The following is a 22,701-nucleotide window of genomic DNA, read 5'->3' as shown; positions in this document are numbered from 1 at the left end:
CTTTATGGACCCTGAAATTTGAGCTTCATATAATTTTCACACATAAGATATTTTTCTTTAAAAAATTCTTTTGCAATAAGCTTCAAATTTTGTAGCTTTAAAATTACTTAGTTTAAAATAAAGATCTAGAAAAAATTTCAAGGCTCATTTGTAATTAACATTAGTGTATTCAATAATTGAGTAATTTAAAAAGTGAAAAATTTAGGCATGCAAAATGGACTTCTCAGAAGAGAGAAATAATAGTTTAACACTAGATATTATTAGATAATTTCTCAGAATAGTTTTGTCATGTAGGAACCTAGTGACCATTTCTTCTTTACCTCTCTTTTGCTTATGCTTTTTATGATGTATCCTTTAATGTATAGGCTCTACCTTATCCATTTTTTGGTACCCAGCACCTATCTGACTCCCTGTTGAATAGTAGGTTCTTTAAAATGTACTTGTTGAATGGGTAAAACTTGACTAATTCAGTTTATTGTGCTTCTAAAATTTAATTTTTGATGGAAATGTAGAAATTGACTATATATATGAAATTTTTTAAAACTTCCCATTTGGGTTTTCTGAAGATAAAATGTCTAAATTTTTTATTGATTTAGAAAATTACTAAATAAGGATCATCTCACATAAACTTTTCTAAAGTCAACAACATAATTCCTTGACAGCAAAACTTGTTTGATGTATTTAAAAAATACTTCCTATGAAATGTAAATATAAGATCATTACATTTAGAAATGTGTATTGAATTTAGTCTTTGAACACAGTCTTTGGATCCATTGAGGTGTTAACTTGTAACCTGACAGCCTTTTTGAGCTCTCATACGAGATTTTGCTGATTCAGTGGTTTCTGTTGCTGCCAAGGGCAACAACATAACTCTTGTCTTTCCTGAGTCACAGTCTGTCACTCCAGCCACCCTTAATGCTGAGTACAGTCCAATTCAGATTCTGGGATTAGTAGACATGTATGTTATTGTTAAAAAAGCAAGGAGCCACCAAATCTGCTATTAATGAAACTTTGGTCAAAGTTTAGTTATTCAGTTGAGAAAGAAGTCTAACTAGAAACAGGATTAAGAAATTCTTAAAAAAAAACAAAGAAATTCTTTAGGTAAATACTTATGCTCTTAAAATTAGAACCCCTTTCATAAATATCAGTACTTTCCATAGCTTTAGATAAGTGTGTCTCAAATTGCCAGTCACCTGTTCAAAAATATATTAAGATCTACCTATAAATAATACATTTTATATTAAATATGCAGATTCCTAGGTACCACTCCATACCAACTAAATCCAGAATCTTCAGGAGAGGTCAACTATAGTTTCTCCCCGCCCCCATTTCAGGTGATGGTTTGTGTACTAAAAACAGTGTTGTACCAATCTTTGCTATATAGCAAAGTGACTCGGGTATATACATATATACACTTTATTTTTGTATTATTTTCCATTACTGTTTATCACAGGGTTTGAGTGTAGTTCCCTGTGCCGCACATTAGGACCTTGCTGTTTATCCATTCTAAATGTCGTAGTTTGCATCTCCCAACTCCAAACTCCCAGTGGGTCCCTCTCCTTCCCTTCTCCCTCTTGGCAACCACAAGTCTGCTCTCTGTGTCTGTGAGTCTGTTTCTGTTTTATAGATAGCTTCATTTGTGTCATAGTTTAGATTCCACATATAAGTGATATGGTATTTGTCTTTTTCTTTCTGACTTACCTTACTTTCTGACTTACTTATCATACTGATAATCTTTAGTTGCATCCTAACATTCTTCTTTTGTAACCGTAGGGTCCAAGGAGGAGAATTTTGAAAGTTCAGTTTTTTGGGAGTTAACAAGAGATATTATTCAACTTGGCGCAGAATTCAAAGTCTTCTCTTAAATAGTTCTTAAAATCTTTGAATTTTGCCACTGGCTTACTAAGTACTTTCTTTATGCCAGAGATTATATGTATTATCTCAATGAAATCTTCAAACGGTGTTAAAAATATGTAGTTTACAAAGATGAGTGTTTTATAAAAGGTAACCTAGCTAGTTACTGCGAAGTCAAGCCATGAGCTTAGATCTCTAGAACTCTGCTTTTAACTAGTATATTTGTTGTTATTGTTGTTTAGTCACTAAGTCATGTCTGACTCTTTCGTGACCAGTATTTTATACTATCCAAAAATCTCGAATGAAGTTGTTAAATTATATCATTCACTTAGTTTTTTTTCTTGATTTTCTTTTCTCTGAAATTTATTTTTTATACATACATTATAAGTAATATTATTTAAATAAGGCATTAGACTCAGTTCTTGGAAGCATGCCCTCATTGTGTTTTGCAGGGGTCTGTGTGACAAACTGCTGGAGGAGGATAGCGATGAAGAGAGGAGGGAAGGGTATTGTTGCAGGTTAATGAGGTTTTTAAAATTCTAAATATCCAGTTGAAGAGTGAAAGACGTGGTCAGCCAAAAGCATGCAGCAGCCAACCATTGTTCCACGGAAACAGCTCAGTTTTATAAAACTGACCCAGACTGTACTTTTTATCTTCCCATGCAAGTACTAATCATCTCACTTCATCTTTTTCATGTTCCAAATCTAGCTTCTTGTCTTCTTCCACTGTGTCAAACCCAGGCTTTCTGCTGAGTTTTTGTATCTACTCTTCTTACCTTACCAACTTAACCCCCTCTGCTGAGTTCCAGGTTCCAGTTACTTCAGTGTTCCTCTTACCACCACCTGCTCTCTTTGGTGTCATCACCAATCCCTGGTTGTCCATCATTCCTGTCATCTGTTTCTTGATGTTTTCTCTTGCTCTATTTCCTGGGGCTGAAGGGAAAGGCAGAGGCACCTGTCAGATGGTTCTTCAACTTGATATTTGACGCTTTGTATATATAAACCTTGGAATTTTCTAGTGCAGTGGGAAACTTCTTTTTTAGTTTTTTTTATCTAAATACATTTAATCAGTGAATCCACACTTCAGATGAACTCTTCCATGGAGCTGCAATGTATGCAAATAAAAATGACAATAAAAGACAGTAAACCCTCCACAAATACAAAGATATAGTTAACCTCCTGCGCCCAAATGAGGGCTGAAGTGATTATGTAACATTTGTGTGCTCTTTTCTTAGTCATGTACCCTTACTGCTTTTCACATTATACTTCTGAAACTGAGATGCCTCTTGTAACTGCTGTCAAAAGAAACCTGTCAGCCATCAGGCCTAGAAATAACTTGTAGTTATTAACTTAGCAATTCATGGAGGATAGGGCTGGCTCATTGGAAAAGACTCTGATGCTGGGAAAGAATGAAGGCAAAAGGAGAAGGGGCAGCAGAGGATAAGATGATTAGATAATATCACTGACTTCAATGGACATGAATTTGAACAAACTCCGAGAGATGGTGAAGGACAGTGGAGCCTGGTGTGCTGTAGTCCATGGGGTCGCGAAGAGTCAGACACGACTTAATGACTGAACAACAGTATCTGTAACCTCAGCTGATGATTTGCATTGCTTGTACCCCACAAGGTTGACTTTGAACTTAAATTTAGTTTCTTGCTTGAAATTTCTTGAGAAAGATTACTCTGTGATCGGATTTTTTTTTAAATTTATTATTTAAAAAAATTTTTATTTTTACTTTATTTTACTTTACAATACTGTATTGGTTTTGCCATACATTGACATGAATCCACCACGGGTGTACATGCATTCCCAAACATGAACCCCTCTCCCACCTCCCTCCCCGTAACATCTCTCTGGGTCATCCCCATGCACCAGCCCCAAGCATGCTGTATCCTGCATCGGACATAGACTGGCGATTCGATTTTTACATGATAGTATACATGTTTCAGTGCCATTCTCCCAAATCATCCTACCCTCTCCCTCTCCCTGTGATCTAATTTTAAAAGAACAGTTTGTCTGGCATACCAGGGATAGTAATTAAAGCAGAAGTTGCCCAAGCTGAGCACATCACTATACTTTGAGATTATACTGCCTGTGGGCTTTCCAGATAGCTCAGTGGTTAAAGAATCTGCCTGCAGTGCAGGAGATGCAGACAGATGCGAGTTCAGTCCCCGGGTCAGGAAAGTCCCCTTGAGGAGGGCATGGCAACCCCCTCCAGTGTTCCTGCCTGGAGAATTCCATGGGCAGAGGAGCCTGGTGGGCCCCCGTCCATAAGGTCGCAAAGAGTCGGACATGACTGAAGCAACTGAACACACACACATCCTGCTGGTGAAGGTGTTGTGAATGCAATTGTCACTGTAAGTTTATTTATAACTTTAAATAGTCAAGAGTAATTCAAAAGAATATTTTTTATCTGAATGTGAAGAAGGCTTAGAAGAAAACTTTATGATACTGAAGAAGAAAGTGGTATGTAATAGTGTGAAGAAGTATATAATATTGAAAAAATTTAAACTGTGTATATTTAATGTAGGTTTTTTTTTTGAAAGGCTATTACTACAATGATGATGAGTCTTGTAATTAATCAATGTCACTTTATTGTTGAGTAAGCACGGTAAAGTATTGTAAAACCAAGATAATATCAAATGCTTTTTGTTATCTTTCCCTTGGTATTGCACAACTCTCTGTTATGCTGAGATGAAACCTTGTGTGAGCAGGTATGCCAGAGATAGGATGGGCTATAACTGAGCTTGGCTCACGTGTCTGCTCACTGATGCAGTGTGGATATACCCAGTGACAGATTGTAATATGTTTCAGTTCAGTTGCTCAGTCGTGTCTGATTCTTTGCAACCCCATGAATCGCAGCACACCAGGCCTCCCTGTCCATCACCAACTCCCAGAGTTCACTCAGATTCATGTCCATCAAGTCAGTGATGCCATCCACCCATCCCCTTCTCTGTCATCCCCTTCTTCTCCTGCCCCCAGTCCCTCCCAGCATCAGAGTCTTTTCCAATGAGTCAACTCTTCGCATGAGGTGGCCAAAGTACTGGAGTTTCAGCTTTAGCATCATTCCTTCCAAAGAAATCTCCTTCAGAATGGACTGGTTGGATCTCCTTGCAGTCCAAGGGACTCTCAAGAGTCTTCTCCAACACGACAATTCAAAAGCATCAATTCTTCGGCGCTCAGCCTTCTTCACAGTCCAACTCTCACATCATACATGACCACAGGAAAAACCAGAGCCTTGACTAGAAGGACCTTAGTCGGCAAAGCAGTGTCTCTCTTTTGAATATGTTATCTAGGTTGGTCATAACTTTTCTTCCAAGGAGTAAGTGTCTTTTAATTTCATGGCTGCAGTCACCATCTTCAGTGATTTTGGAGCCCCAAAAAAAGTCTGACACTGTTTCCACTGTTTCCCATCTATTTCCCATGAAGTGATGGGACCGGATGCCATGAGCTTTGTTTTCTGAATGTTGAGCTGTAATATGTTTAAATAGGTTCAAAGAGATGTCAGGGGAAGCTTTCCTACATAGTGGACACAAAATTGAATTAGCTTTGAACTCCAGGATGATGATTGGATGGATCCAGTGTGATAAAATTTTCATATAACACATTTGGGAATGTGTAATGTTTTCTGTTCCTATTTTTAAAATAAGAAAACATAGTTTTAAATATTGACATTTCAAACCCAAAGTTGGTGAACTTCAGGAAGTATCACAGAGAAACACTAGGTGTTAGGGTCCATTGTTTGAAAACCACTGATACAGTTTTCCTCTCATATTGGTTGTCCTTTCACCTATCCTATACTCATAGAAAATGATCTCACATTTACTTTGTCTCTATCTTCACTGTCAACTCTTAGTAGCAGTGTGTAAGGGAAGAAAGAAGTACTTTGGAATCAAGGAGAACCTGCTGGAATCCTTGCTCTGTGACTTAACCATCTTACCGTCATACTCTTTTAAGCCAGTGTATTAGTTTGCTATGGCTGCTCTAACAAAGTACCCCAAACTGACTGGATTTGACAACAGAAATGCAGTGTCTCACAGTTGTGAAGGCTAGATGTCTGATACCAAATTGTCAGCGTGTGTGGTTTCCTCTGGGGCTGTGAGAGGCTCTTTCCTGCTCTCCCCAGCTTCTGGTGATTTGCTGGCACTCTGACTGGTAGGCGCCTCACTTTGCTCCCTGCCTTCATCTTCATGTGGCGTTCTCCCTGTGTGCCTGTCTCTGTGTTCACATTTCCTTTTTATTTCCAGGGACACCAGTCATATAGGGTTAGGGCCCACTCTAAGGAACTCATTTTAACTTGTTCACCTCTGTAAAGATCACAGTATGAAGTACTGGGGGTTAGGATTCAACTCTTAACAGTAACAGTCTTCAGGGACAGAAAGAGACATGGAAGCAGTCTGAAGGTGTGAAGTGTAATACATGTAGCGGGTTATATTAATTTATGAAATTTTTCATCTGTGGTGGAACACAAGTAACATAGGAACAGTGCAGAGTATGTCAAGTGATATGATATGAGAACTGTCAAGAAGGGTCAGAATAGAAGGGACTGATTGCTCTTGAGTAGACTGAAGAATGACTTTCCATTTATGAAGTTTTGATACATCTCCACTGAGAATACATAGAACGAAAGCCAGACCAGACATTAGAATGTTTTGGTAATGAAGAGTGTTAAAAATGAAAACATTTTTAGAGCAGAATTCAGTAATTTTGGCTGGAAGTTTTAAGATTGTTGGCTTTAAGTAATGACTCAGAAAGGGGGCATAACTGTTATTAAAAGAATGGCCGGTAGAAAACTATTGACAACCTCGTGTTTGCATTGCTTTTATCATCGACTTGAAACAAATTTTCACTTTTTTTTTCATTTTTAATACATTTGACCAGGAGTAATGACTGGGCAACACCAATTTGCAGTCATATCAGTGTCCTCACATGGGCTATAAATATCAGGTTTGAGTAATTAATTAGTTAACACATTAATTCATTCAGCTTTTGTAATCACTGCCTTAGGCACTGGATAAGACAATGAAGATATAAAAATATATATGACATGTACATTAATGTGGTAACATAAATTTAACAATTAAAAAATAATTGAGTGACAGTTATGTGCATACTTTGTAGTAGGTACAGGGTATATAGCAGTAAAAAAAAAAAAAATCTCTCTAAGGTGTTTGCCCTTGAGGAGTTTACAGTCTAGTGAGTTTGAAGACATGTTAGATTGGCAGACAAGAAAATAGACAGTAATAGCTCAGGCGGAGGAAGTATGGAGGCGAATGGAGCACGTGGGAGGAAAATTAAATGAGCTATGTATGTGAGCCACTCCTATACACAGTTTGCATGAAATTATTTCAATACATTTGAGACTTTTGGGAAATAGAGGTCGGGTTTTATTTTGAGATAGTTGTTAATTTTTCTTCAGTGTCACCTGTTGTTTGGTTGGTGTTGGAATAAAACAAAAAAAATACTGTTTCAAATTATGGAAATAGAATCCTTTAAAAAATTAAGAGCCACCTTATTATCAATGGCTTCATCCACTGGGAGCTCCTGCAGAGTTCAAAAAGAAAAGAATTTGACTTGATGTTTATTTTAAAGTTCTTTTTCCTAAAATGTGTCTGCAAGCAAAAGATTATGACATTTTGATTTGCATTTCTCTAATAATGAGTGATGTTGAGCATCTTTTCATGTGTTTGTTAGCCATCCGTATGTCTTCTTTGGAGAAATGTCTATTTAGTTCTTTGGCCCATTTTTTGATTGGGTCGTTTATTTTTCTGGAATTGAGCTGCATAAGTTGCTTGTATATTTTTGAGATTAGTTGTTTGTCAGTTGCTTCATTTGCTATTATTTTCTCCCATTCAGAAGGCTGTCTTTTCACCTTGCTTATATTTTCCTTTGTTGTGCAGAAGCTTTTAATTTTAATTAGATCCCATTTGTTTATTTTTGCTTTTATTTCCAGAATTCTGGGAGGTGGATCATAGAGGATCCTGCTGTGATTTATGTCTGGGAGTGTTTTGCCTATGTTCTCCTCTAGGAGTTTTATAGTTTCTGATCTTACATTTAGATCTTTAATCCATTTTGAGTTTATTTTTGTGTGCGGTGTTAGGAAGTGATCTAGTTTCATTCTTTTACAAGTGGTTGACCAGTTTTCCCAGCACCACTTGTTAAAGAGATTGTCTTTACTCCGTTGTATATTCTTGCCTCCTTTGTCAAAGATAAGGTGTCCATAGGTGTGTGGATTTATCTCTGGGCTTTCTGTTTTGTTCCATTGATCTATATGTCTGTCTCATTTGAATCAGTTCTGATGAGATGGATGAAACTGGAGCCGATTATACAGAGTGAAGTAAGCCAGAAAGAAAAACACCAATACAGTATACTAACACATATCTATGGAATTTAGGAAGATGGCAATGACGACCCTGTATGCAAGACAGGGAAAGAGACACAGATGTGTATAACGGACTTTTGGACTCAGAGGGAGAGGGAGAGGGTGGGATGATTTGGGAGAATGACATTCTAACATGTATACTATCATGTAAGAATTGAATCGCCAGTCTATGTCTGACGCAGGATGCAGCATGCTTGGGGCTGGTGCATGGGGATGACCCAGAGAGATGTTATGGGGAGGGAGGTGTGGGGGGTGGTTCATGTTTGGGAACGCATGTAAGAATTAAAGATTTTAAAATTTAAAAAATAAAAAACTAAAAAAAAAAAAGATTATGACATTTTGAAGTCACAATAATTCTTAAATGCCTATAAAATGATTTTCACTAAACTATCAACATTTGTGTTATGATTTCTATTTTTAAGGACCTGTTTGCAAAGGTGACTGTTTTGGACTGTTTAATTGTTTATTAGGTTCAGTTACTGATACGGTCATCCATTATCCTGCTTTTTGCTGTTAGGGGGAAAAAGTAGTAGGATATTTTGTGGGTCTTTATTTCCTTAGATAAATGAAAGAAAGATAGAAAGATTAAGTGAAGGGGATTTAAGGTAAGGCTCTTGCAGTAAAGTCTTATTTCCATGATAAACCTTGAACTAGTGGCTGTCTCTGTTCTCAGCTTTTGTCTGGCTTCTTTTTTTCTGAGGTTCACGGTTGGGATGAGTGAGGGTTCAGCCACAACTGTTTTCTCCTTACACCTCTTAGGAATTTTACTGTCAGTGCTCCTTTCCTCTAAGTAATATCAAGGCTCTAAGCAAATAAAAAATAACATTAGCATTGCTCCACAACCTCAGCAACAGGATCTGAAACTTAAATCCTGAGTCATATAGTGTGTCTACAACACTCCCCACCTCACCAAAGCAGGGAGAAATGAAGATGCTAAATTTATCTTTCAATGTGTAATGTGTGATTAGTTTTTTAGAGGGTGAAATAATAACAGTGGAAGATAATAAAGGGTTAAAATGCCACCAATGACCAAATTTCATATGTAGTTTGAAGACGGGAAATCCTCTGCAGCTGGGACGTCTGTATACAATGCCATATGGCTCTTTGAATCCTTCTAAAAGTAACAGGAGGATAACAGTATGGCAGAGCATACAGTTTAAACAAATTAGAGTGAAGAGAAGGTTAAGATAAATGAGAAAAATTCTAGAATTTGACCAAGCATTTATCTGGCTAGGGAATTCCAAGTGGAACCCGAGAGACCAGCTTCATCATGCTTAAATTAAAAATCATCAGCTTTGTCTTCCTAATGTATCGTGTTTGAATATTACCCTTGGAGGATTACATCTTAACCACCTTCATCTTAAAACATTTCTGAAGTTGCCACCAAGCTCCATTTCATCATTCCATCTATCAAGCAAAATAAAGAAGTAAACATCCTCAAACTATGTTGGGTGGAATTATAGTGCATTTAAAATATTTTGGGGAAAAAGGTTGCTTTGAGGTAGTAACTGGCAAGCAGATGTCACAGAGGATTTAATAAGTAGTGTTTTTTTTTTTTTTTTTTGGTACACATGGTAAGGGATCATTAAGTAATTTGGAGGTAGAAGGTCGTGAATCTAGCACGTGATTTGCCTATAGCGGCTCATACCAAACAGATCCCTGACTCCACATCCCAGAGCCTCTCAAGATTTCTGTCTCCAAGAGAGGAAAGTCATTTCCATACTGTGAGAAAGACTTTAGCGGAGAAGTATCAAGTTGCCTTGACTCCAGACGTTGAATTAATTCTAGAATGACAAGCGTGCCTCCGAAAGATGTAGGCTTTTAGTTGCTGAAGGATGGAGAAGCCTGTTAGAGAGTGTTTACTTTGGGTCCTCGTGATGGTATCTGAACAAACTAGGTAAACAGAGAAGTTCAGTAAGGGATTCAGAGTTCTAGAAAAAAGGAGGGAATATCAAATAAGTGGGATAATTTTTAATATAAAGCAAATACCAGTTAAATCAATATATCATGTGTATGATATATATATATATATATCTTCAATATATCAGTTGCTAAGTCATGTCCTATTCTTTGCCACCCCATGGACTGCAGCATGGCAGGCTTCCCCGTCCTTCACTATTTCCCAGAGTTTGCTCAAATTCATGTCCATTGAATCGGTGATGCCATCCAATCATCTCATCTTCTATTGCCCCCTTCTTCTGCCCTCAATCTTTCCCAGTATCAGGGTCTTTTCCAGTGAGTTGGCTCTTTGCATCAGGTGGCCAAAGTATTGGAGCTTCAGCATCAGTCCTTCCAGTGAATTCAGTATTGATTTCCTTTAGGATTGACTGGTTTGATATCCTTGTTGTCCAAGGAACTCTCAAGAGTCTTCTTTAGCACCACAATTCGAAAGCATCAATTCGTCAGCGCTCAGCCTTCTTTGTGATCTGACTCTCACATCTGTACATGACTACTGGAGAAAACATAGCTTTGACTATACAGAACTTTGTCAGTAAATAGATGTCTCTGCTTTTTAATACTGTTTAGATTTGTCATAGCTTTTCTTCTCAAGAGTAGGTATCTTTTAATTTTGTGTCTGCAGTCACCATCTGCAGTGATTTTGGTAGCTTAAGAAAATATGTCACTGCTTCCACATTTTCCCCATCTATTGGGGAAGTGATGAGACCAGATGCCATGATCTTCACTTTTTGAATGTTGAATTTTATGTGAAGTGTAGTGAAGTGAAGTATATTTTGTTCCTACCTTAGAAAATGATGTAGAACTCATTTTCCTTCTTTTCCAGTTACCACTGGGGCATGCTTGAAATTGCCTCCCTGCTCTGTTTGCCAGCATAGAATTGTCTAAAACAACAGTAATACTGGTGAAGTTCTGATAGTTGCACAAGTTTCTCTGTAATTTTTACGAATGCCAGCTAGTAATCCAGTGGCATTTCTACAATAAAATCTGAAGACCAGTCCATTTCCCTTCTTCCTTATTATCTTGGTTTCAAATGTATTTCTTCTTGCCAATGGAAATAAAAATTAGAAATCAGAGAGCAATGTTATCACTTGTCTGTCTTGGTTAGTAAAGGGCTCCTGAAAGTGAACTCATAGGAGATGCCGCAATTTTATAGGACAGTTAATCATCCTATCTTCCTAGCCAGTTGTTGTAGCTACAATCAATTCTGGGTCTTTTATTTTTGACTTCATGCCAAGATAGAATAAAAACCTAAAATCATGAAACAATACTCTGAGGCAGCTTTTCTGAGCCAATACAGTCTTGACTTTTTTTTTTTTTTGGTAGCATTGCTTATTATCTCTCAGTTGCTTGAGTCCCTGAAATCCAGCACTTGTGAATGAATTAAGTATAGCTATTACATGTGGTCTTTTTATGCCAATGCTACTCATTCCTCAGTTTCTTCAGTGTACTATCATCATTCTCACTTTTTCTGTGTTCATAGTATTATAGTTGCAGCAATTAATTGCTTTGCTTCTGGGACCCAGGCAATAATTTATATGTTTCATGTTGCTTGTTGCCAATCCTTGGATCCATTTATGGGCTTTGCATAGTCTTAATCTCTTGTAGCAGCTACCCAGGCACTGACATATGAAATGGTTTAGAATGTCAAAGTCACCATAATAAATTTTTGCATTTTACCAATTTTAGGAGTGAAAATCAAACATTTGGGAAAACTTTCCAAAATCCACACTGACAATTGATTTCTTTATACCAGCTTTGTTTGTCTTTATACCAGCTTTTTTGAGTATAATTCACATGCCAAAAAATTAACTCAAAGTATACAAGTCAATGTTTTTTGAAGAGAGGTGTAACTATCACTATAGCTAATTTTAGAATGCAGGGTATGAGGGCTCTCATTTTTCCACATCTTTGTCAGTACTTACCATTACCTGTCTTTTAGATTATAGCCATTCTGATGGTTATGAAATAGAATCTCATTTTGGTTTTGACTTGCATTTCTCTAATGGCTAATGAAGTTGAACATCTTTTCATACGCTTTTGGGTGTTCATATATCTCTTTTGGAGAAATGTCCACTCAGATCCTTTGCCCATTTATAAATTGGGTTGTCTTTTTATGGTTGAGTTATGAGTTCCTTATATATTCTACATACAGATCTCTTATTGGATATATGATCTGCAAAAAACTTCTCCCATCGTTTGGATTATTTTTTCTACTTCCTTGATGGTCTGCTTTGAGGCATAAAACTTTTATAATTTGATGATGTCTAATCTGTTGATTTTTTTTTCTGTTGTTGCTTATGCTTTTCATATTATATCTAAGGGTATATTATTTTTTTTCCTAAAATTAGTCCTAATATGGCAGATTTGGTACAAGTGTAGGCTTTGGTATCACAGTCCTGTTTTGAAATTCTAACTCTGCCCTGGATAAATGATTTAAGCTCCTTCAGCCTGTTATTCATCTGTAAAATGAAGATAATACTAGGACTTAACTGTTGAATCATTGTGGGGATCAGATGAAATAATGAATGTGAAATACTTAGAATTTTACAGCACTACAGTAATAGTCTACTAATGTTAGCTATTACTTTTGTTATAGTCCCAATAATGAACTCTAGTGCTCTGAAAATTAAAGCCATGTAGATTCTATGAAGAAGCAATATAATAATGTACAGCTATAATATTTTATGAACAACATTGAATCTGACCCCCATGAAAACCAAGTAGTCATAGTTGTTATTTCCAGCAGGAGCTGCAGCTAAGAGATCTTAAGAGTTTTTTCAAGGTCACATGACTGGGAAATAATAGAGTTAAAACTTAAAATTTTCTTCTTAAAGTCACTAATTCAGTTTTTTCAGAACAGATTTGTAGTAGAAATTAAGTGGAGTTTTTTAGTCTTCATGATAGTTTTACCTCAGACAGTTATATCAGGAAAGAAATGAAAGTAATTTTATGGGAATTAAAATTGATAGTGAAAATTATATGAAAATCATGGAGTTAAGGCATATTTGACTAGAAAGTTTATTTGCATAGATAGCCATAGTGGGTACTAATTATATATGCCTTCTTCTTTAATTAAAAAGAACTTCTTTCTTATTTCAAGTTATACATACTTACCATTAGACATTACTGAATATAGATAAGCAAAAAGAAAGTATTTTTTCTAGATGTTGTCTTAATACGCTTGCATTCCTGATACATTTATATTTAGAAGCATCTTATAAAATGGGCCTATCAATTTTCTATTTAAGTTTAGGTTCATTCGGCATGAAGTTAAATTGATTTGTATCATGGCTTTAAATTCTAGGCCTCTGGAAGATTTTTCAGATTGGTTTGTAGGCTTTTGTTGAGCAGCAAATAATCATCTTTCCAAATCTTCTAAAATTCATTGACTACATTTATTTACTGTTAACTCATCTACAGAAAGAAAAAGAATTTCTACAATTCTATTGGTAAGGTAAGAGCCTCATAAGAAGTTAACTCTCAAATACAAAAATAGCTTGTTTAGCAAGCAAGAAGGCAAACACTTTAATTACCTTGTGGAATCAGAGGACAGAGACTCACTGACTTGACCTGCACACCAGTGCTGCAGCTGTGAGGTACATTCTTGAAACCTACAAGTTTTATATAGGACTTTTGAGAGCTAGATGCCTTTACTTTCTCAAAGTTTATCTTTACTAAAATTCATTGAGGAAAAACACATCTGACACAAATAACCCTGGATCTAAGTTGGTTAAACAGTTGTGACATTTGAAGTGTTGTTTACATGAATTGAAAACAATATCATTGTAGAGATGAAATGACTTTTGGTCGGAAACCAATTCTTCCCATCATAGCCATTTTTCAAAAAGCTAAAGCAAACTGGCAGATGTGCTGCAGAAATTTGAGATTTATTGTCACAGTCTGTTCAAATGATTCCCTTCTTTTCCTCTTCCTAAACTTCAGCATTTTCTTTAGTTAGGACTTTCCAACTTATTTGAGGGATTTCAAACCATGGTAAATACACTGGATGAGGAGAAAACCTCTAGTGTATTAAATTTGTCTATACTAAGCAGTTTACAATAGTTTCTATTAGTTCCTCAAGTATTATTTCATGCAGAAAGGAAAAAGTCTTCATCATTTGAGTTTATCGGTTTGTCAGTATTTGGGAGATGTGTCATGCAACCATGGATTTGAATTTGCTGTTTATTTCACTTGGCTATATAAATCAAAAGTAATGTTACATAATGTAGAGACATGATTGTTTTATACAAACAAAATCATCTTAAACTGAAAAGATCTGATACTTGACCTTCATCTTAAATTATAGCAGATGAAAATGTCAGTTGCCTCTGGTGGATTTAATAAAGCCAAATGTCAAATGGGAAGGTGATTATAAGCTTTAATTATGTGGTTTTCAGGGATAGGTTTCTTGAAAAATCAAGGCTTTGATAGTGTCTATAATTGGAAAATTCTTTTCATCATAAGGAAAATTCTTTTCATCACTCTACATCTGTGCAAAAATCAGAAATTTTATTCTAAGAAATGAAACTAAATACAGTTTCATTGTGTGTGTGTATATATATTTTTAAGTCAAGTGATTGTTTTTTTCCCATAATAAAATCTGAAGTCTCTTATTAAATGTGCAATGGGTCTGGGTGCTAGACTTTTATTTTTTATGTTGATCTATGCTCAAAATTCCCCAAGCCAGGCTTCAGCAATACGTACAACTTCCAGATGTACAAGCTGGTTTTAGAAAAGGCAGAGGAACCAGAGATCATATTGCCAACATCCGCTGGATCATGGAAAAGCAAGAGAGTTCCAGAAAAACTTCTATTTCTGCTTTATTGATTATGCCAAAGCCTTTGACTGTGTGGATCACAGTAAACTGTGGAAAACTCTGAGAGAGATGGGAATACAGACCACCTGACCTGCCTCTTGAGAAACCTATATGCAGGTCAGGAAGCAACAGTTAGAACTGGATATGGAACAACAGACTGGTTCCAAATAGGAAAAGGAGTACATCAAGGCTGTATATGGTCACCCTGCTTATTTAACTTATATGCAGAGTACATCATGAGAGATGCTGGACTGGAAGAAGCACAAGCTGGAATCAAGATTGCCGGGAGGAATATCAATAATCTCAGATATGCAGATGACACCACCCTTATGGCAGAAAGTGAAGAGGAACTAAAGAGCCTCTTGATGAAAATGAAAGAGGAGAGTGAAAAAGTTGGCTTAAAGCTCAGCATTCAGAAAATGAAGATCATGGCATCCTGTCCCATCACTTCATGGGAAATAGATGGGGAAAAAGTGGAGACAGTGTCAGACTTAATTTTTTTGGGCTCCAAAATCACTGCAGATGGTGATTGCAGCCATGAAATTAAGACACTCCTTGAAAGGAAAGTTATGACCAACCTAGGTATCATATTAAAAAGCAGAGACATTACTTTGTCAACAAAGGTCTGTCTAGTCAAGGCTATCGTTTTTCCGGTAGTCATGTATGGATGTGAGAGTTGGACTGTGAAGAGAGCTGAGCACCGAAGAATTGTTGCTTTTGAACTGTGGTGTTGGAGGAGACTCTTGAGAGTCCCTTGGACTGCAAGGAGATCCAACCAGTCCATTCTAAAGGAGATCAGTCCTGGGTGTTCATTGGAAGGACTGATGCTAAAGCTGAAACTCCAATACTTTGGCTACCTCATGCGAAGAGTTGATTCATTGGAAAAGACTCTGATGCTGGGAGGGATTGGGAGAAGGAGGAAAAGGGGATGACAAAGGATGAGATGGCTGGATGGCATCACCGACTCGATGGACATGAGTTTGAGTGAACTCTGGGAGTTGTGATGGACAGGGAGGCCTGGCATGCTGCCATTCACGGGGTCGCAAAGAGTTGGACACGACTGAGCAACGGAACTAAAAACTTTAGGATATAAAGAACTGTATACCTTAAGAATCTCTGCTACCCTGTAATTAATGATTAGTGAGTTTCTGTTAGAAATAGTGAAAACTTTGGAAACTGTCACAGTTTCTAAGTTCAATTTATAAATCCATTTTCAATATGCAGTTACAGGTTATGAATGAAAAAGGATAAGATCAGTTAGAGGTGAGGGGAAGGGATGGTGAGAGCAAGTTTGAGGAAGATGAGGAAGAACAGGGTTTATTGCTTTTGGTTATTGCAGATGTACCTGCCTTGCTATTATGAAACACTTGCATGCTCATTCATGTTTTAATGGAAGAAATATTGAAGTAGGTATCCTGAGTTGCCATCCTAAATTCTATCCAAGTATGTTGAACATACTCAAGGTCATTCAAGAGAAACAGTGGCTGGAGTTTTACAGTATCTAATATTTCATTGAGTGTCTAGATATAGATAACTGGGACTTTTTGTTTGCTTGTTTTTATTTTTATTTCTAGGATTGGTCTGAGGTAGTAGTCAGGGAGACGTCCATGATGGAGCAGAGATTTTGTTCAGTTGTTTTTGGCTTAATCTCACAAAATAAATTCTTTCAGTTAACTGGTGATTGATTACCAGGCAGCCTAAGGTTAATTGATTTTAGCTTTCATAATTAACCTTAAGTTTCTGTTTCAGGTTATGAATATAGGTTTACTGTAATGAATCTGTCAGAAATACTAAACTGTATTAATCATTATTAATGGCTAACTCTTAATGCTACTGAATATGTTTGATTTGATGGTGCTGGGCTTTGGAGCTCTTTATAATCAAGACTAGAGGTCATGTTATAATATATGTATTAAAATGGGCACAGATAACACAAGGAAGCTTTTTATAAATGTAGCCCTCAAATTGTTTTACATTCAAATTACTTTAAATGAGCTAGAAACTCATTTATGGAATTGGTGATCAGGTCTTAGATATGGACTAAAAGATGTATGTTTATTAGTTTTTAAAAGAAAAAAATTGTTTTTAAACTTCCTGCAAATATCTATGGTATTATAGTATTTACATTTAGTGAGATTCTCTTTATTTGTAAATTTAGTTTAATATTTTAACAATTTTAAACATACTGAAAATGAAAGTTTTAGCAATAGAGGGAGTATATTTTTCTCTTCTAAATTTTCCATTTTTTGCTGTTGTTGTTTAGTCACTTAATCTATCCAACTCTTTTGTGACCTCATGGACTGCAGCCCACCAGGCTCCTCTGTCCTGGGGTTTTCCAGGTAAGATTAGACGAGTGGGTTGCCATTTCCTTCTCCACGGGATCTTCCTGACCCAGAGATTGAACCCGTGAGGTCAAGTTGGCCCTTTTCTGGTTGAGCTGATTGTTAAATTTTCAGGAACTTCATGAGCTGGTTGTTAAGCACAACTAGTATTAAAAATTAATTGAAATAAATTATGTTAAATAAAGATAATAAAAACTCAAAAGTTATTGCTGCCTATTCATTATTATCTATGCTACTGAGGTTGATTGTATCTGAATGGTAATCATACTGTATTATGATATGCAACGTGTATCTCTTCCCAACTTGGTGTTCAGTGACTTCACATTTGATGGCTTGAAACTGGTCATGATGGGAGTATTTATAACACAGAAACTGGCTAATGCCTAAGTCACCTTTTGTTTTTCTGAGGAAGGCATGTGTAAAGACATGCTAGCACACCATATCATTGCCTGAAGTTTGCTAGCTTTTGATTTCCCTGCTGCTAGACCCTCCTTCCAGTACTTTGTCCAGAATAACCTACCAAGCTTAATTTTCCTAGACAATAAAAGCTGAACATGGTAAAGGAAGGGATGATGTCAGAAGAATGTCGTAAAATATAGTTTTTGCCATTTAGTAACAAACAAATTTAGCATCTTTGAGCCTCCATTCCTTTATGCTTAAGGTAAGGCAGTCGTCTCTTTTTGTTCTGCCTACCTATCAAGACTTTCAAATTAAAATGACAGGAAACCAGAATTGAAAGAGACACATGTACCCCAATGTTCATCGCAGCACTGTTTATAATAGCCAGGACATGGAAACAACCTAGATGTCCATCAGCGGATGAATGGATAAGAAAGCTGTGGTACATATACACAGTGGAGTATTACTCAGCCATTAAAAAGAATACGTTTAAATCAGTTCTGATGAGATGGATGAAACTAGAGCCGATTATACAGAGTGAAGTAAGCCAAAAGAAAAACACCAATACAGTATACTAACACATATATATGGAATTTAGGAAGATGGCAATGACGACCCTGTATGCAAGACAGCAAAAAAGACACAGATGTGTATAACGGACTTTTGGACTCAGAGGGAGAGGGAGAGGGTGGGATGATTTGGGAGAATGGCTTTCTAACATGTATACTATCATGTAAGAATCGAATTGCCAGTCTATGTCCGACTCAGGATACAGCATGCTTGGGGCTGGTGCACGGTGATGACCCAGAGAGATGTTATGGGGAGGGAGGTGGGAGGGGGGTTCATGTTTGGGAATGCATGTACACCCGTGGTGGATTCATGTCAATGTATGGCAAAACCAATACAGTATTGTAAAGTAAAATAAAGTGAAAATAAAAATTAAAAAAATAAATAAATAAAAGTATACTAAACTACAAAAAAAAAAAGACAATATGCTAGTGTTTGTGAAAGTGCTATGCAAACATAATTTTTCTTATTAGTGGTAAAACACTTGCTTCATCTTTTCACTTATTGACTTTAGTTTACAGAATAGAGTTTATATCCTAAAATTGCTGCCCCAGATTTTTCACACTCTCACTGACCCCTGTATCAGCAAATGTGGCTCCAGTGCTTATGTTGGCTACTAGATGGCAAGCGCCAGGTGGTTGTGCCAACACTCTCGCAAACAATGCCCACTGTAGATGCTATATGATCATGAGACTTATTTACTGTGTTCAGACTGTCCTCAATATTTTCGTTCTTGTTTTCTTTGAAAAACTGCCAATGGATCACAATGGGCAATAAAGATGAACCTTACTATCATCCTTTGTTGAGATTTGAAGGCTCTTGTTAAGATGCAAACATTGCAAGTAAAAAGGAAAAAAGCTTGACATATTAAGCGATTGTCTCTTGATATCTTGGTCAGAAATGTTTGGTAAAACTCCCGAGCCTTTGAGCTGGGTTGTAATTCAGTTGAATTTTAAGGAAGGACAGGTTGTAGATATGCCGGGTACACAGGGAAGGGGTGAAGACCGGGGAAGTGTAAACAAGAGTCTGAACCCGCTGGGTGGGAGTGGTGAAGGTAGGCGAGAGAGCCTTTTGCAGTTTTGCCCTGAAACAATGTCAAAATGTTTGCGTTTGGCATAGCATTTCCTCTTTTTATGCAGAATGGCTTTGCTAGAATACTTTTCTGTCATGAATTTATTTGGCCTCTCAGATACTGCTGAAACACTCTTTTGATTTTTGGTGGGTGACATGCCTTGATATATTACCAAATTCTCAGTGACACCAAACTTTAGAACTCTCTGAAGAAGGATAGTAAGAGTAAAAACATATGCTGAGAATCACTAATTCCAACTTCAGTTCATTTTGTTAATAAATACATGACATTTAACATGAGAAAGGTCTCATTTGCTCAACAACTTTCATTTAGAAGTCTCTTTTTGTACATAATTTCTTTAACAGTTCTGCCCCGCCCTCCTTCCTCTTTGTTTTCCCTTTGATTTGTATTTAGATTTTCTAGCCTCTGTGAAGATTGTTGTTGTTGTTTATTTGCTAGGTTATGTCTGACTCTTTGCAACCCCATGTACTGTAGCCCATCAGGCTCCTCTGTCCATTGGGTTCCTCAGACAAGGAGAGTGGAGTGAGTTTCCATTTCCTTCTCCAGGAAATCTTCACCCAGGGCTTAAACCCACATCTGCATTGGCAGGCAGATTCTTTACCACTGAGCCACCTGAAAAGCCTCTCTGTGAAGATTATTTTGCCGTATTCACAATAGTTAGAAACAATGTATTTGAAAATAACTTCGGTATCCTGCCTAATCATTTACCAGGCCAGCTTCCATCATAAATTGTTATTTATTAGATATGTAGCAGGCCGAAGTGCGTAACTGTTGTGAGATGAGGAGACAAAACACAAGAAAATTATGATCCCCACCCTCATTCAGGGGTGATGATTAAGTCAACAAATTGACACACACTACTCATTAGCCCTCCAGCTATAGTTAGTTCATTCCACAAACAGCACACTGCTGAGGATTGTGTACTGCGATGTGTTGGGTGTTGTTTGAGGGTCTGTCTTATCATTCATAGATCATTTTGTAGAGGCTGGACTTCAGCAAACTATAAACTTTTAATATCTGGTTATTTTAGGGAAATTTCTTCCCACCTCTCTCCTTCCCACCCTTCCTTTTATATTTTTATACTTTTAGTGTAGAATGTTTAGTAGTTTTCTTTTTTTTCCTCTCTGGGAAAGTTTCTACCACAATTCCTAATCCTTTTAGAAAAAGCTATAGTCATGTCAGTTCAGAGGTGTTGATGTTTTACACAGTTGAGTTCTATGAGATATGAATCTCTGATATTCATAGAAGATGCCTTACTTTATTCACATATTTATGCTCTGCTCTTTTCCACATGCTAGAAAATTTGAAACTTTATCTGATTTCAAGTCTACATTGGAGATCAAGTTAACAGTTATATCTGTTTCTCCTCTCTTTATTTTAGCTGGACCAGACCAATTTTGAAGAAAGGATACAGACAGCGCTTGGAATTGTCAGACATATACCATATCTCTTCTTCTGATTCTGCTGACAATCTATCTGAAAAATTGGAAAGGTATGTCCATGAACACTGTTTATTAGTTGAAGAGAGAAATTAATATTATTAGAGACTAGAGAACTACTATTGGAGGGCCTAATTCTTAAAATGGAGTATTTATAATAGGAACATCCTATTTTCTTGATGAAGTCTTGATCAATTAAGAATTAACCATAGAAGGGATGAAAGAAAACCATTTCCCTGAGAAAATATCTTTTTTTTTTTTTTGAAAAATACGTATTTGAATTCTGAGAAGCTATCACTTAAAGAACATTAAGTGGATTTTGTAAAGACTGGAATAATATCTTTATGAAGCAAGTTGTGTATATTTGTCTCTAGAATCTTAAATCATGAATACAGATATGCATACTCGGAAATCTTAGGGTAAAGGCAGTTGGATGTCAAGGATATGTAGAAGTTTCATATTTTTGAGCACATATTGAATGCCAGGTATGGTATCTCCTCTCAGCCTCTCTGGAAGGAAAGTATCATTATCTCTACCTTATAGGAGAGCAAATTGAGGCTCAGAGAGATAATTTTCCAGCTAATAAATGGCTGAGCTCTGGTTCAAACTCAGGTCCATACTCCCAGCTTCCCCCAAAACAGTGTTTCGCATTGTAAAGAAGTCTTCTTTTTATTTTATATTTTATTTTATTATTTTTTGGGGGGATCTCAATGAAACTTGATTGAATTGGTTTTTGATATAGAAGTTTTAATACCCACACATTTCATTCAAATACAACTTTTCCACCTGAATAGGTGATAACATGCTCTAATTTTCCAACTGAGGAAATTTGAAGTAATTTTGACTCAATAGTTTTCATTATTTTATGTATTTAAGTTGAGTGGTTAACACATTTGAATCTACTGTCTCTTCACCCCTTTGTATATACTTGTAAGTTTTTCATATAAACATGCATCTTATCTGTACACTAAAATTCTTTCTGTAAAATTATCTTTCTATATAAGCTCATGAACAAATTGTGAACATGCATAATTGTCCTCAGAATCTATTAATTTTATAGCCCAGTGACACCACCTCATTGAATATATAAGTCTAAAGACTCTTCCATGATAGAGAGTTTGTGGGGACAACACCTTCATTTGTCTTATCTGATTTGAGAGTCCAAACTATTCTTTAATATGGGAATCTTCTGGGATAGAGCATCTTTAGACTAATTAACGTTTGTATTTTTATTTCATGGACCAAATTCAATGAAACTTTTCATAAATTACCGTAGAAATAAGATCTGAAACAGTGCTTTATGTGTTAGAAGTCTTCTTTTTAAAGAGTATTGGTTACAATCCTTTTGATTGCCAGTAACAGGAATCCAATCAAGTAGCTTAAGTAAATAAAAAGAGGAAATGTATTGACTCATGTAGTCCATCTGTGTAAAAGCTTAGGGAGAAAACTGCCGTTAGGGACTCAGTGGAACCAGGAACTGGTTTTATTGTCTCAGATCCGGCTTCCTCCATGCAGTGGATCCTCAGAACGCTTTGCTCATGTCTTTACAGACCACTGAGGAAAGAGTCTTTTCTCCAAAAGTGAAAAATCCCAGAAACTTTCGAGTCACATGCTTACTTCTTGGACCAACAACAATCTGTGAATGAGCTGGACAGGGTCTTGTGCCAGCAGTACAGGATCTGATACCAGATGAGGGGGAAAGAGAAAAGGGAGTTGGCAAAAAAGAAACAGAAGCAACTACTTTTTAACAGCACCAAAATAAATGAGTAGACTTATATTTGTTTACTTTATTTTCATTAAACTCATCGAATTTCTTTTGAAGTTTCAAGGCAGATAAGGCGTTTAGC

The 22,701-nt window shown here is 36.5% G+C and overlaps 1 protein-coding gene across 3 annotated transcripts in view; it reads left to right on the top strand.

Annotated features, from left to right (window-relative positions):
* Positions 1-22,701, top strand: part of CFTR (CF transmembrane conductance regulator) — a 188,532-nt gene that overhangs the window by 8,546 nt on the left and 157,285 nt on the right. For all 3 annotated transcript variants that reach the window (XM_042248301.1, XM_042248300.1, NM_001009781.1), the window contains 1 exon segment: positions 20,797-20,907. In XM_042248301.1, coding sequence (XP_042104235.1) covers positions 20,797-20,907 — 111 coding nt within the window.

Source organism: Ovis aries, chromosome 4 (genome assembly GCF_016772045.2).
Source record: "Ovis aries strain OAR_USU_Benz2616 breed Rambouillet chromosome 4, ARS-UI_Ramb_v3.0, whole genome shotgun sequence".
Lineage (NCBI taxonomy): Eukaryota > Metazoa > Chordata > Mammalia > Artiodactyla > Bovidae > Ovis > Ovis aries.
The sequence above is the reverse complement of the archived record's forward strand: the minus strand, read 5'-3'. Positions and strand labels throughout refer to the sequence as shown.